General features: G+C 44.7%; 2 protein-coding genes across 5 annotated transcripts in view; one reads left to right on the top strand and one right to left on the bottom strand.

Moving 5' to 3' along the window:
• The window catches only part of Usp32 (Ubiquitin specific protease 32), a 67,808-nt gene extending 58,079 nt beyond the window's left edge, over nt 1–9,729 (top strand). For all 3 annotated transcript variants that reach the window (XM_084598825.1, XM_084598824.1, XM_084598826.1), the window contains exon 32: nt 8,191–9,729. In XM_084598825.1, the coding sequence (XP_084454951.1) occupies nt 8,191–8,361 (171 nt within the window). In that variant the 3' untranslated portion in view covers nt 8,362–9,729. The remainder of the gene's footprint in view (nt 1–8,190) is intronic.
• Nucleotides 9,351–16,625, bottom strand: part of LOC146197082 (carboxypeptidase D-like) — a 59,520-nt gene continuing 52,245 nt past the window's right edge. For both annotated transcript variants that reach the window (XM_084598823.1, XM_084598822.1), the window contains exon 26: nt 9,351–12,716. Coding sequence is in view for 1 of the 2 variants with exons in the window: in XM_084598822.1 (XP_084454948.1) it covers nt 12,707–12,716 (10 nt within the window). In the remaining variant the exon portion in view is untranslated. The remainder of the gene's footprint in view (nt 12,717–16,625) is intronic.

The raw sequence follows: 16,625 nt of genomic DNA, 5'->3' as shown, positions 1-16,625 counted from the left end.
TTGCTGTTGATGTCGTGGACAAGCTCCGCCTGAAAGGCATAAAACCGTGCCGCGGTTTCGTCGCTCACGCTGCTGGCACTTACGTTGCGGCGCAGAACGTCCAAAGCGTGAAGAGTATCTGCCTTTGACGGTGGCTGATCACACTCGTCATCAGCGTCACCATTGCTGTCAGGCTCACTTTCGCAATCATTCGCTTCATTGACCAAGTCTTCAATAGACCTCAGCCCACAGGTCGCGACATTGTCATCCGCGGTAACGAAGTCCCGAACCGAAGCTTCAGTTTCCAGATTGTCCCAGCCATCAATCGTGAGGTCTTCGTCTGGCTCTTGACAATCTCCTGCCGGAGCCGCAGCAAGTCCGATGGCAAATCCGCACTTTCTAAAACAGTTCGAGATTGTGTCTGAAGTTACACTATCCCACGACATGGCTAGAAAGTGCAAAGCATCTAAGAGACTGATCCGCAAGTTTGCTTCTTTACGGTCAATTTTTGCCAGCAGACGCCTCACTAGAAGTCCTTTGAAATGATGTTTCACATTTCTAATTATCCCAGCGTCCAGTGGCTGAAGATGGCTGGTAGTGTTCGCCGGCAGGAACCTGACTTTCACGTTATTGAATGTCATTTCCTTTGGGTGGGCAGAGCACTGGTCCACGAAAAGCAATATTTTCCGGTTTCTTGACGCCATTTTCCGATCAAGGCTTGTCAAGAACTCGCGGAAAAAAATCTCCAGTCATCCACGTCTTTCGGTTGCCTTTGTAAAAGACAGGCAAACGCTCCGCCGATCGGAAACACCTCGGTTTCTTCGACTTACCGATGACGGTAAGCTGGAGTTTCTCTGGTCCATCCGAGTTGCAGCAAAAGAGTACTGTTACTCTCTCCTTGCTTTTCTGGCCGCCCTGGCATGCCTGGCCTTTTACGCACAAACTTCTTTCTAGTTGAAGGTTGAAAAAGAGACCCGCCTCGTCGGCATTAAATATGTCACGTGGTGCGTACTCCGAAATCAGCGCCGGCAGCGTGTTCAGCCACTCATCTACAGCTGACTGATCCACTTTCTTGCCTTCACCTGAGACGACCCGGCAGACAAGTCCGTGCCGCTCCTTAAACCGGTGCAGCCATCCCCCAGACGCTTGGAAATTTTCAATTCCAAGCGAAAACGCGACGGTGTCGGCTTTTTCACGTAGCACCTTGCTGTCCACGTTGACGCCGGCCGCCGTCACTTCGCGGAACCAAGTCAGCAGAACCTCTTCCAGCTTGACATGGGTCGCTGTTTTAGCCTGCTTCACGTTCGCACCGAAGTGCTGCACATTCTTCAAGATGACATCTCGCTACCCAACAATGGTGCAGAGTGTTGACGGTGCCAACCCTAGCTCTTTTGCTAAGTCGACACTCTTCTTCTTAGGGTTTTCGTCGACCCTCTTCAGCACTTCAAGCTTTTCCTTAAAAGAAAGGGCTTTACGCTTCCGCGACATTTCGGCAGCAGCGAACGCTTGCGTCTTTCTAACGTTTGGGCAGTTCACGTCACAGCGAACGGAGAACCGGAGAACTGCTGTAGCGGCAGCCAGCGTCACAGTCCTCCTGGGAACAGCCGGCGAGACAACTTTTCAATAGACCAATGAGCTGCCAGCGAATGAGTGACGTACACGACTGGGCACGTGCTTCACCTTGGCCGTCCTTGTCTAGTGCTCGTCGGTTTGCTACGACACGGCCGGTCTCGAGGGAGAGCGCGTTCGCGCGCTCTCTCCCTCGAGACCGGCCGTGGCTACGAAAGGGAGGGGGGAGTAGGGTGGCTAGTGGGGTGAGAGGCGTTGGAGAGGAGAGGCAGCGGCCGCGGTGGGTACCCTCTCCCCCTGTGAGCTCTTGCGCTGAGCTGCTCGGTGGCTTTGTGCCTTTGTACAACGTTCGTTCCTATTATAGTGTACTAGAATACTCTCTAGTGGCGCGAGCGGCAAGGCGCAGGCGAGCCCTTTTCTAACTGACGCCATGAGATGGCGCCACCGCAACTTTTCATAGTCACAGGAATTCGCGGAATTTTGAAACGCTCGTCTGTTATCTTGGGTTTTTATCTCATTTACTAATTATAATTGCACATTTATTCCTTCTGGCTGCTATCCGCCTGACAGTTACAATGACTAGCCTTCTTAAGGATCAAAATGCGTGTCCGAAACCTCGCCTATAGTAACTAACCAAAAATACAACATTCCTACTGTCGCGTCGTCGGCCAAACTTCGACTTGCAGAGTGATTTTTTGGAGCGAAACTCCATCGCAGAACAACCCGTCAGCATGACATCCAGAGCAAATTATCTGTGCGACTATTACTGTGCTTTGAAGGTCAAGACCCGCAAGCAATATCATGTGTGTATACCCACAGCCATTTAATATTCACACTTTCAGAAGTAAAGCCATGGTAGACCTTGGTAAAGCGTTTAAGCTAAATTGTATGCCGTATTTTGAGCTCATAAATTGTTTAGTGAAGTTGATGCGCTTGTAGTTATGATCTATTTACCGCTATACAACAACGACAGCGCACTGCATAGTGTTACACGCAGTCCAGTTACTGCAGGGACGGACTTAGAAAGCCCCGTTGCCCATTTGCGTAGCGTTGCCATTCTGACAGAAACGACAGAAAAAATCGAATCCCTGTCAACTAATTCAGAGTTGGGACGCAGTGCTACAGCTGGGAATTGTGATTTTATTACTTGTATGACACCATGAATATGGTCCTGCATAGAGATATTACAATTGAGATGGACGTACTGTATAAGAACCATTCAAAGTGTTACGCCAATACATCTCTAAAATACAAAGTGGAAGTGGTTTAATTATGGCTCAACCGAGGTAGATGAGCGATAGCTCTGTATAGCGTTTGTTTTTGGATTCTACTCGCTGAGACCTTTTAAGCGATATGAGTTGCTCGTAGTATTATTTTTTAATTCTTTAGTTACAATTAACTAACGGCACTTAATTAAGACAGCTGCAACTAGCGTAGTTCAATCGTAATCAATATAATAGCTATCCCTCGATGTATATGACGTGAAACTGCAGCATAAAGTTCAATATCAAATCACAAGTAACTTTTTATTGGCAACTAATTAAGACTTATAGTTTGCCCGCAGCAGTGATACTCAACAGAAGCCATCCAACATATATGACGATGTTGGGGCATAAAGTTGGATATTTATTCCTAATTAGCGAATTAAAGGTATTTGATTAAACCTGCACTAATAGAATCATATGACTTGATTACATAGGAGAAAGTTGTTTTATTCACAATTACTAATTAACAGTAAATAGCTATTACAAAATACATGGTACGATGCTGTAGCAAGTTGAATTTTTATTCACAGTTATGTAAATATTGCTAATTCTTATTGCCTGCAATTAGTCCAGTGCAGTTACACAAGTTCGGCAACATTTGCCTATATTTATCATCCGTCATTGATCCCTTGCAAATACAAGTGATACAAGCTGCTTCGGCATCCTGCAGTATAGCTGCAGCGTCACTAACAAAGACAACTGTTTTTGTTTTTTTTCTAAGCATATATCACTCAGCGTTTGCCCCGACAGGATTGAAAACCACAGCTCGCTCATGCGTAAACACAAGCCTTGCTTGTATTTTCAAAGAAGACGTAGCAATAACGCAATAATAGCCGAAATGTTCATCCTCGATGCGGCACCAGCTCGGCGAATGCCACGGAGCACCTGAAGCGAGAAAGGAGATTATTCTGTAGCAGCTGCAGCTATCTCGGCTCTTGATGTTCGTTGTCAGCGCTGTTCACGTCCTGGTACGGCTTCTTGCTTAGCGGTGGAATTGTTTCACAAGCAGATCTTTTCCTTTCGTTCCTCCGTTTAAGTGTTTTAACAGAGAGCTGGGCTGGACACCCCGGAAGCAGCGTCGATATGGCACCGGGAGCTAACGACTTCAACCGCCGTCGATTACATATGAACGTAGTCGTGCAATATGTGGTGTGCTTCAAAACGGTGCTCACGCACTGCTGATAGTTCTATGAGTCTCTTATCGTCCCTTAGCATGTTTCGCGTAGTTCCGCTCAAACTTTCCTCCCAAATCGTCATCTCCTGGTGCGGAAAAAACGATGCTTTTGGCGCGCCCGGACCCGGGTAGCCGGTGCGGCAGCCTGAAGCAAAACAGTGGGAATCAGTTCTTTTCGCCACAACTTCGTTATATTCACTGTCACTGGTGCTACATAGTTCCTGCTCACTGCTATCACTACTTAACAGCAATATACGAACGCTAATGTGCAGTTAATTGCGAGACAGCGCGCGCGCAAAGCGAGAAAAATTCCACACCGCATTGATATGTGCTGCTAACGCGCGCGCCGGAGGCTAGGAGAAGGCGCAGCGGCGCCCCTGCCGGCCGTCAGTGTCAACTCGCTTCACCCCAGCTGGCCGCAGCCGCCGCCGGTCGCGCCACTAGAAAGTATTCTAGTTCACTATAGTTCCTATCATTCGCGGCTCGTTCCTATCATTCGTGGCGGGGGGGAGGGAGTTGGCGGCGGCCGCGTCGGTTATGTTACCCTCTTGAGGCCAGCCGCGCTGGCCCGCTCGCATGCACGACTGGTTTGCACGTTCGTATCAACCGCGGCAGGTTCAGAAACTCTTCGTATCACCCCGAATCTTAACGTATTCGTACCAGCCGTAATCGTATCATCGAGATTCTACTGTATTGTTATATCCGATATGTTGTTCAAAGCCGTATAGTTTTAAGTGGGTTCGACTGTACCTTGAGGATTGCTTGGTGGAAGCAGAGAGGTTTCGAAATACATCTCGTGTTCTGTGTTGAAGCAAGGCGCGGATATAACACTTTTATCTTTCTTTAAGGCAAAAGCCTTTCTAGGGTCATGGTGAAAATATCTTGTTTGCCAGATGATTCCGCGAGATGTGTCCGCGAGACGTTGCAATAGGTTTTGACGTTGAAATAATTTCTCCTTTTGGCTAGTTAAGCTTTCATTCTCGAATGCCAGGAAAAGGAGTCCTGAGATGCCAATGTCACCGACAATGAAGCCAAAGAAAAGAAAGAAATGAAATTATAACAGGTCCACAAACATGCAAGATAGAGGTAGAAAAGAAGAGAAAGAGAAAAGGTAGAGGAAAGAGGTAGCTGAGAAGGAGGGGGACAGGCTTTCGCCGTTAAGCGCTTAATGGGGGACATGGGTCTTAAAACTAACTTTGTTATTTACTGCCCAAATTTGATGAAACCTCACCGAATTGTTTTTTTTTTTTTTTCTGCTGATTTCAAATATGCAAAATATTTCTCTTCTATGGCAATTAGTTCTAAAGGTATTAGAGATTTATTGCTGTTGTCTGCTCAAACAATAGGGGGGAAGATGCTTATTAGATATTAATTTTTAATATACAGATAAATACTATAAAATGTAAGGAATGCAATGTTGGAAGTGCAGTGGTTACGGCGCTCGACTACTGTTCCCAAGGACGCGGGATCGAATCCCGGCCTTGGTGGCCGCTTTTCGATGGAGGCGAAAAGCAAGGCGCCCGTGTGCTGTGCGATGTCAGTGCACGTTAAAGAACCCCATGTGGTCGAAATTTCCGGAGCCCTCCACTACGGTGTCTCTCATAGCCTGGGTCGCTTTGGGACGTTAAACCCCACAACCCAACCCAACATTTTTCTATTTTCACTTGTAAAACTTTTATATCTTATCTTGAAATCCTTACACAGTTGCCATGCCTGTGAGTGCGAAGTTCAATGGGCTGTAAATCTCTATTGCATTCCTTACACTTTATAGGTGGGTTGCAGAAACCTAGAAGTCAGCTTCTCTGCAGAGCAAAAACCCCTTCACCATGGCGGCCAAACCTGTTTTGGGGTAGAAATTAGGTGCAGTGCAGGAGACGTCTATTGTGGCAATAATAGCCACGTCCATTTCCTGCACCCTTCTTGTTGTCTCAATTATGCATAACGCTTCCCGCCCCTACCTCCTCCAGGCTCTCAATAGTGAAGGAATTCTGCTCAACAGGTTTGTGCATGACATCAGGCTGGACATAGAAGTATATTCTGCGCTGCACCCAACTTCTGGTTTGGCTGCCATGGTGAAGGGGTTTTTGCTCTGCAGAGAAGCTGACTTCTAGGTTTCTGCAACCCACCTATAGTGTCTATCTGTATATTAAAAATTAATTTTTTGTGAGCAATTTTTTCCCTATTATTTGAGCAGACATTAGGAATAATTCTCCATTACCTTTAAAACTAATTGCCCTAGAAGAGAAATGTGTGCATATTTGAAATCGGTAGAAAAAAACTGAACAATTCTGAAAGGTTTCATAAAATTTGAGTAATAAATAACAAAACCAATTTTAAGACCCATGTTCCTCCTTAAGTGCAATCCTGTAATTTTTTTTCAAGCTGATGATAGGTACAGCATTACCCTGAGACTCTAAAGCTACTAGGAGAAGCGAAGGGGTGGCAATGAACTTGGTTCACGTGTGCCACTGAGAGTTGAGTAGAGAATGGAAAGGACAAACACAAAAGCAAGGCGTCCGTGTGCTGTGCAATGTCAGTGCGTTTTAAAGAACCCTGGGTGGCCAACATTTTCAGATCCCTCCACTACGGCATCTCTCATAGCCAGAGTCACTTTGGAACAGTAAACCCCACAAACCAAACAACCATCAATGGCTTTACTGTGCTCAGTGGTGTCACACAAACCTCTGATGTGTTGCCTCACGTAACACCTCTGTGTTGTTTCTGTAGTTTTGCGTGCCATTTAGTCTCCCATGACCTTGAACTGGCTGAGATTTCATTGCAATCATAACATTCTCGTTTCTTTTTTTCTTTTTTCATTTTTAAACTACCCTTTGGCATTTTTTAAGGAGCTATGAATCTGCATGTCTTTCTTCTTGGACACGTTAGGCTGGAAGGGACAGAAGCGGAGCAACACAGGGTTCCTCAGCACTGTTTGAAAATCTTTAAGGTTCCTCGCGAATAGTAGTAAAAGAAGCAGTACTTATTGTGCTCATTTAGCTGCTAAGTTTTGTTTCATTTAACTTTGCTTTGCCACGTCTTTTCATATTTGGCTTAGAATTTAATCGGTGCTTTAGGCTTTTGTTATGGATGGTAGGAGGCATCACTTAACTCTTTCGTTACCGCAAAAATATGGCCGTTTTTCATAGGTCTCGGAAGATATTTTTCTGACAGTACAAATAATACTACAGCACGCGTTGCAGCATACAAAATTGCACATAATGGAATGTTCTTTCCAAAAACATAGTTACAAAGCAAAAACTTTATTAGGGAACCCACAAAAAAAAAAGGGAAAAGTGCCATTTTTTTTGCCGGTTGATGAAAAGATACAAAAGGCACGATATCTACAGATGCATTGTTAACAAAGAAAACTTAGAATATGCATTTTGAAGATAAATGACCTGAAAAATAAATGTCCTGAAAAAAAAATCTAAGCTTTCTTTTAGAGATGAGAATAAAGAGTTGCTTATACTTCCTCCCAATAAATGATTGAGTGTGTACATTTTTTAAATAATTTGATCTACTTTTCTTTGAGTAGTGTAGACTCCTGCCATGGGCTTATTTAAGGCAGTTGGTACCGGTTTTCGAGCAAGATTGAACACCATTGCCGATATTCTTTGTTTTTTTATTATACGACGGTTTTGCATGATCTCCTCAGAGTCGTATAATGAAGGCTCCGCTGTATATTAAAGGATTGCAATGCCCTGTAGTAAAGCCATGCATGCTTCAGGTTTACCCTTGGCAGCAACTGCTGTTGGAAGGCAGCCTCTAGAACCACACTTGACGCCATGACAATTCACTGTGTGAGGGCACATTGATTATTCTTTTAAACAGTGTAGGTTTGTTTCTGCAGGAATTTTAGTGTTACATTTTATTTTAGTATATCACCTGGCTTGCTATTTTGGGATTGCAGTACAAAGCTTGGATAGGTTTGGTCTGGTTTATGGGACTTCCCACAGCGACTTGGGCTATGAGAAACGCCATAGTGGAGAGCTCCGGAAATTTTTGCCACCTGGGGTTCTTTAATGCGCACCGACATCGCACAGTACATGGGCACCTTGCTTTTTGCCTCCATCGAAAAGTGGCTGCCATGGCCAGGAAGACTTGAATAGCCTCCCTAGAGTTTGTGTATGTTTACCTGCTATGATCTGCTGATGGTATCAACTCATTTTCCACAAAGATCTTCTTTTTTTTCTCTCTCTGCAGGAAGTTCAGCTGGATCAAATTGATTCGGACTCTGCATACATGTTGTTCTACGAGCGAGAAGGCATCAACTATGAAGCATACATGCCAAACACAGAGGGCAAAGTGCCTGACGCAAGAGACATTGATGATGAGTTCGAGAATGACTTTCGCAAAATGTGTGTCTTGCAGTAGGTATCGCAGTTAAAAAGGCAGCGTGACTGCCTGCTTGTTTCGTTCTTTACCCCCGTTTCTCTGTCAAGCTCGTTTAAAGAGTGCTGCGAAACTTAAGAACGAATGAGTTCTTGGAGTGCAACACCCAAACAAACTTAACATAGGTTGGAGGGTGACAGTATGGCAGTAACAGGCTCAAACTCAAGGAGCTGCGGCCCTTGTTGCATGTGTTTCTAGCTCATTTACAGATCGTTTTTCTTTCTTTTGAGCTCTGACACACTAATACATTGTGAACAATTTTGCTGTGCTGGGAACACACACTCCTCCCCCCTTCATTTCCTGAATGCCTTTGAGGTCTGAAAACTGCAGTTTGGGTGTGCGTTTGGAAATTCCTGTGTTTCTCTTTCTGTACAAAAAGCGTCGTAGAGTGTAACAGAATGTTTGCAGCTGTGCTGGTTCATGAAGCTGACTGGAGTGTGTTGTGGTTGCGGACTTAAACAGCATACGGAAGGGTTCTTCTGTAGGTTGCACAGGTAAAAGGAAGTTGCATTCTTCCTTATGCATCTCCCGTCCCCCATCAGGCCAACTCGATGGGTGCGTGCGTATGTGCGGATGCAGCCGTGGGTGCCACATGGGCTGCCATGAGGAGGAAAGCAGTGGTACGAGAGTCATGCTAGTTGTGTGATAGGTCATTTTTCTAATCAAAAAAAAAAAAAGTCAGTTTTCAGGTGTTTTTTACATTTTTTTTAGGAAGTAGCAATGCCGAGTTTAATATAAAGAATGCTTAATAAGTGTACATATATACATATACTATGAAGATTATACATAAATATGCATATCTGTGCTGCCTGTTTGGGGAAGCCTACTGAAGAAAGCCCATTGAAGTGATCTGGCAGGTCCCTCTGTTTTATTGGGGGCTTTCTTCATCCATTGCATGGAAAAGGCTGTGCAGGTATAGTCCTTGTTGTGAGTGAAGATGGGAGTATTAAAAAAAATACTCGTTGCCATGATGATGTTGTTTTGACTCTTTTATTTCTGCATGAGAATGACTAGAGGAGAGTAGTTGAAATCTTTTTCTTATTCCACACTTTGCTCTTTTTATATATATATATATATACGAGAGGACGAATGTCAACAAATATCAAACTTTGTTTTTGGAAGACATGACAATGACACAGGGTTGATGTGGCAGATGTGTGAATCTGGCATGCTAGATAGAGAAAGTGTTTTTTTACTTTCTGCTTAATTTGGCTTCAAGTCAAATTTTTGCCCATGTGAAGTTAAAGATGCTTTTGAAACCATTTTTGAAGACTATTAGTTATACAGTAGAACCCTGCTGTTGTTTTCACGCAGAGCCACAAAAAAAAAAAAAAAAAAAAAAAACAGAAATTGCTCGCGGAAAATAACAAAAAGTACCTAAACTCCATACTATAACTTGAAACACTATGGAAGCTTCATAGGCTTCCCTAGCAAATTACCAGAGCGCATTAAGTATGTTCCTATGTGCGCTTCATCTGCACGCAGCAGATGCAGATTGATTGGATAATACAGATTTGATTGGATAATACAGATTTTGTCTACGTATCAAACACAAAAAGAATACATTAGAAAATTTTAGAATAACATTTTGTGTGACTCTACGCTGTTTGTTCACATCTGCAAACGAAGATTTGGCAAAAACTACATTCTAGTGGCTCCGTGTGGTTTTTAGCAGTGAAATAGTTTTCATCGACAAACTTTCATGAGCAGCACAGTCTCCAGTCTGAAAAGAAAAATTGCTCATGGTTGCTGCTATAGGTGAGGTAAGGCCGAACAAGACAAATTGCACCCTTTATGACAAATAAGTGCACTGAAAAAACGCAGGAAGACTGGAGAGTTCACTCCGAAGCGAGACCTTCCGTTTCATGGTGTGCCACCTTATTGATATTTTAACACTCTCAAGAGTCGTGCCTGCTAAACACGGGAAATAGTGCCACCTAACATGGTGTGGTGGTCAAGCGCTGATGCAGTCTAGAGTTATTGGCCCCATCGGCATTGCGTGCTGTTAAAATGACTGCACATGGTCAAACACTACTGTGACGTAACGTGCGGGAATGCTGCCACAGTTGCGATGTAACGGCCTAGTCTGTATTGCACAGTTTTCTATGAGAGCTCGAATGGGACCACCTGGTGAATATGCAGCACCTGGGAATGTAACAGTGCGGTTCTACTGTACCAGAACTACTACAACCATTTTGCAATCTTTAAGGATAGCCAATGCAGCAGTCTCTAGATAGCACTTCACACATCAGCAGGCACTACAATGGGAACAACCTCTTAAGATCATGTGGATATGCTACTCCCAAAACATTAAACATGCGCACGCACACACACACACACACAGCCCACAATAGACAAATCTGCTGTTACGTACTTAATGCACAGTACATCCCGGTTAAAATAGACGGGGCAGCATTTGAACATGTCTCCCTGTTCTTGGCTGAGCAGAAGAGCGAGGCAAACTAAGAGAAAGACACCATTGGGCGTTATGCATAAACTTTGGTTGTCTTAGGATGACGTTCATGTATCTGGAAATTTCTCCTACTTCAACGTGAAACATGACAGCAGCACAGTTTGCTAAGTAAGCATGAAAGACGTGCAACCTTCCCACACGGCACAACCCAGCTCAAACGACAAAACCACAGGCCAGTGCAGTATTTTCTGCAAGAAAACGTGGGGTGGAAATTATTATTCAGTACAGCATCACCCTCGTAAGCACATTTATTATAGGCGGAAAAACCTAGTTCAAGCAAAAAGGACCCTTTGGCTTTGGCACTGTTCATAATGGCTCAGGAACAAGTTTAGCTGAATGGTCATTCAGGACGTGGTCATTCAGTAAGCAACATACTATTTCATGTACGTACACATGAAGTACAGAAAGCTGCTAGAACCAAATGGTGGAAACCCTGTGAATTTCAACAAAGCAACTTACTATTATGCAACAAAGCCAAAGAATTCAGTCTGCTGCCTCGGTCAGGAAAAGAACCTGGCTGAGGAAGATCTCAACAAACTTTTTTTTTAACGCCCGCTAGCAAGAAAAGCAGTCGAGTGTGGGTGCAATCACAGTAGTCGTACACAGAAATAAGGCCACTGCACATATTGTAACTAGTCACTAAAACAATGTAAAATGCTTTGTTTTTTCTTTTTTAATTCATTTGTTGCACAAACGATGTGCAAAACATGCACAACTTCCTATGTACACAGTCAAACGCCACCATCAGTTACATAGTAACGGGAAAGTTCTGCTTTAGTCGCACAGGTGTTTGAAATATATTAGATGCTATATCACGTGGCACGAAGCGCGGCTGCTCAGAGACGTCGCCCGACAAGTCCTCCTATCTCGGTACAGGTGTATAGATGTGAAAGAAGCGTTGCCACAGGAGTGGCTCCCCCACAGTGGCCTGGCCAGCCAGCAGTTAAAGTCACTGCTAGCCATCGTTTAAAACTAGCACACTTCCAAAAGTGCATGGGAAAAGGGAAAAAAGAAGGTGTAGAATGAGATTACAAATAAAAGCTGATGCACCATGGTCAAAGTGTTAAAATCAGCCAGTGCTGCTCAAAACGCTGCTGAAAGCTAATCTAGCGCACTTGTTTGTTCCGGTTAAAACACACGACTGAGCTCCCAACATTTTGCCGCCAGTACATAAAAATAAGCTTTCTCTTGCAGTGCTATCATTCAACTAAAGTATTACGCACAACTGTCTCCACAAGTGAAATTCAAGTAGCAAACAAAACCTCTTTCATATATCCGAAGACCAGGCTCTACAAGTGCCAGTCTCAAGTTAATCAGCAAATGTGATGCTCTGCGTTTGAAACTCTGCTAAGTACTGGCAGTGCTCAGTTCAGCATCCGTGCACTATATTAACGTCGACAACCTTCACATGCACCGTGCTTGTTTACACATATATGGTGGTAGATGGAATGAAACCAGAAGCACCTCCCCCATTTTCGTTTTCCGAGCAGCGGGACACCATGAGCCTGCTTATGTAAAACACTGCAGCAAAACGACAAGCGCTGCAGAACACCCTCGCACCCTTTTTGGTGCACATGTCCGTGCCGCTGACCTTGTAAAATGCTAGTCATTTTTCTTAGTAGCAACATAAGCAGGCTCAGCAGTTGAAAACCACTCTGCTGCAGTAAGTAAGGGTAACAAATGCCACCGGAAGCCTCTGGCTACCCAGATCACAACAGTCCACAGTGCTGGGGCATTTCCTTCGTGGCCCCTTGCTCCCACCTTGGCGAGCACACTGGTAGCTCAAAAGGCTCCATCAGCACCAGGCGGCAGATGAGGCAAGGAAGCCTGTGAGCTTGGACGCCCCAAGCATGCTTAAATGGACCTGCATTAGTAAACAGAGACAGTTCGCACCATGCATGCAGTTGACGAAACAAGAAGACCACTGGTTTCGCGAGATAAAAGGACCGCGTTCCTGAAACACCGGCCTAATGGCGAGGCGAAGCATTTTGAGATGGCTCTCAATTTTTCTTTAAGTGTCGGACAGTTTACTTTGCATCAGGTGCATTCTAAATGTTGCTTAGAGATGGGTTCAAAAAGATTCTGAAATAAACGCAAATGAAGGTTATCTCAATTTAAAAAAGTCAAAATACAGGCAAATGTATAATCCCCTCAACTCCCGTTTTTCACTTTGCTTTGCTCAATGGCACAAATGTGCAGAACCAATTGAACCTATCTATCAACACATGCAAGTAAAACCTGTTTAATTGGGAGTCACTGGGACCGTGACAACTGTGAATTAGTATCCGTGCGCAGCAAAAAGAAAATATGTTACCCAGGCAAAACATTCTACAAACACACTACTGGACAAACTTTGAGATAAACGTGCAATGGTGCTATCATAAATACAGTAATCTGAAGCCAATGTATATCAAAAGTGAGGAAAAAATATATATATATATAGTGAATCAAAACATAAAATGGTCCAGTAGTCTGAACGCACACCTCAAAGATTACTCCCGCTGGCATTTTGCACAATCAAACTATTGCTGGTACAGAGAAAAGAATGGTTGCTTGTGGAACATGCGCTGACGCAGATAAGAGTGGGAGGCGCTTTGGTATTAGCTCCTACCAGACACTGTCTTGACCACGGCCGGGCCACGAATGAGCGATATGAGCATGCACACTGCTGCCTTCAGTACGGCCGTGCATTGACAATGCGCTGAAAGCAAGTTACTTCTGTATCCATGGCTGCACTGCAGTGGCGCACGCCTTCTCTGTAGCAGGCACGCACATCAGCGGTTTACAAGCTGTACCACAGACTTCACCTACTCGCAGCAAAATTGAGATCAGGCATTTCCACATAGCATCTCGGATTTTCGAATTAATTATAGTGAATCACCGGATCAAATGTGCATTAAATGCGAGACTGCAGATGTTCCTCGAATTATCCAGGATTTCGAATAAACTGAGTTTAGATTATCAATGTTTTAATGTATTTCATGTTCGCTTCCTTGCCACGGTGACTCGGGTGATTAGGAAGCTCGACCACCGAGCCGGAGGACTTCGATTCAATCTCTGCCTTGGCGGCTGCATTTCCATGGAGGCAATACCAAGACCGACTGAAATACAGACCTGCACAGAAAACGGGGTCCTATGGGACCTTGTGCGCCAACTTTCGTTACCTTTCTCGCCGTTGAGGGCGCTCAGTTGACCTGTTCGCCTGTCATTTTCATCATCATCAAATCACAAATTAATATAAACAAAACTGTATCCAAATTGAAAAAAAAAGATCTTTGCCTGAGTTATACTTCGAAAATTTTGCCTTTTTGTATTTTAGCAGAGAGTGTTTATTTTTACGTTTTTCTCTCGCCAGAAGACATACCGCGATTCCGCTTTGTGCGACGACACTACAGTTATTCGCTGCACATGCGCAGAACAGGTGTTTGTGCATTACAGCGTGGACAGATAATTAAACTATAATGACGAAGAAAAATGGCAGAACTAATAGACCCTTCTTATTAACAGGTGTACAGTAGCGCTAGGCTACACGTAGTGTTCGTTTCCTAGCGGCGAAGGCTATGAACTAGAAGGTGCGCGCTGGAGCAGTGCTATCTGTACAGGTCTGTATTTCAGTCGGTCTTGGGCAAAACGCAAGGCACTCGCATACTGTTGCACTGTCAGTGAGGTTAAAGAACGTCGGGTGGTTGAAATCATTCGGAGCCCTCCACTATAGAGCTTCTTCAAGTGAAGTCATTTGCACGGCACGCAGCATCATAATCATCATTCTAGTTGCGCTTCGGAACAAGAGACGACACTAGCACCTTACACCAAGGACTCTGGACAGGCTGCCGGAGCATGGGCTAACATGACATGGTGGGTTGACATGTGTGATGTTTTGAATAAACGTGTGCCTTCTTAGAGCAAGTCTCGATTTCGTCGACAACATGACAGCTTTAATCACCAAGTCTGATTTAAAGCATCTCTCGGTATTTGACCCAAGCGTTATGCGCCGATGAATGGGCCTTGTGAGTGGATCCCACCGTGTGAGCACTATCGTAAGTACGGGAGTGGAGGTAGTCCCGGTGCTGTAGCGTGAAAGACGCTAGAGCCTCCTGTAGCCTCTGTGGTCATGTTCATTTCGTGTTTGAAGGCATGAATACATTTTAGCCATCACCGGCTATGGCCAAATAAATTGTGGGTGAATAAACTTGTTAGTAATCTACAACCTCTGCCATTAGTAAAGAGCTCGATGCGTCGCTGTAAACAAGTGTTATTTTGTCATCAGTTGCATAGTAGTGCAACGACCTTAGTGTCATAAGGGTTATAAGTAGAGCCTTTGTAACAGTAACCATCATATTTAGTCGGACTTGAAAGTTATGAGCAAAATTTGTGAGACAGTGGCAGGCCATCCTGAAACTTTTTCGATGCCTTCAAAGGCAGCTGCCAGGATTTGCACACCTACTGCCTGCTAAATCCGCCAGTGAAGAGGACCTATACGGCGCAACTCATAGACCGAGTCACTCTGGGAAATTAAACCGCATAAAAACCGAACCATGTTTGCTGTAATATAGTTTTCACACTAGCTGGCAGTGCAATTTCAGTGATTTAAAATAATCACATAAGGTGCCCGACGCACTTCTTGCAGTGAAGTCTGTCGCTTGGATCGTAAAGGTGATCGTAATCTTCCTTTATTTCTGCAACCTTGCATACAATTTCTTTACAAAGCTGCAACGCTCTGAACTTGGCTCCGTATATGGCTAAGAACAAGGGATGATCCAAGGCTCTGCAAGGCCACTGCTAATTTAGTTCGCCATGGGGCGCTGACTATCACAGAACACTAAAGGTGTAAGCATACAACTGACTGACATCGTGTTGCATGGGGGATGCCAGGGACAGAGGAGGCAGAGTCACACTTACACAACTCCTTGACAGCACTGGGGGCGTTCCTTAAGGCCCGTTTACACTAGGCCGATCTACGTCGGCCGACCATCGCCACACGCGTTTTTTGCGTGGTCGTGCTTGTCACACGGCGCCGACGCCGATTGATGCATTATTTATAACCTAAAAGCATCCCCCCTCCTCCCCCAAATTAAACTGAGTGCACGCGTCGCGCGTATTTTTGCAAAATTCGCCGCTGTGCTCCATATACAGAGCTTATATGGTCTTGGAGATCGATGCTTGCGCATTCAGGTTAGAAAATTGTGAGGGTGTACAAAAATCAGTTCAGTTCAGTTCAGTCGTTCAGCCGTGTCCGACTCTTCGTGACCCTATGGACCATATCACGCCACACTTTCCGATCTCTTACTATTTCCTAACATCACATAACTTCATCTGTAGCGCCTCGAGGATGCCATCTAACCATCACGTTCGCTGCCTACCCCTTCTCCGATGACCCTCAACCTTTCCCAACATCAAATCTTTCTCCAGCGACTCCTCTCTTCTCATCAGATGACCAAAGTAGCTGAGCTTTAACTTTAGAATTTGACCCTCCAATGAGCAGTCAGGGTTTATGGTCGACAATATCGACTGATTTGACCTTCTGGCCGTCCAAGGAACTCTCAAGATCCTCCGCCAGCACCACAATTCAAACGCGTCAATTCTTCGGCGGTCAGCCTTCTTCACAGTCCAACTCCCGCATCCATACATCACAACTGGAAATACCATAGCACGAGTTATACGGACCTTGGTTGGCAGACTAATGTCTCTGCTCCTTACTAGGCGGTCAAGGCTAGCCATTGCTCTCTTTCCCAGAAGTAGGCGTCTCCTAATTTCATGGCTGCAGTCTCCTTAC

Source organism: Amblyomma maculatum, chromosome 3, assembly GCF_055883805.1.
Source record: "Amblyomma maculatum isolate TAMU_Amacu chromosome 3, ASM5588380v1, whole genome shotgun sequence".
NCBI lineage: Eukaryota > Metazoa > Arthropoda > Arachnida > Ixodida > Ixodidae > Amblyomma > Amblyomma maculatum.
Note: the sequence above shows the minus strand (reverse complement) of the source record. Positions and strands in the feature narration are given on the sequence as shown.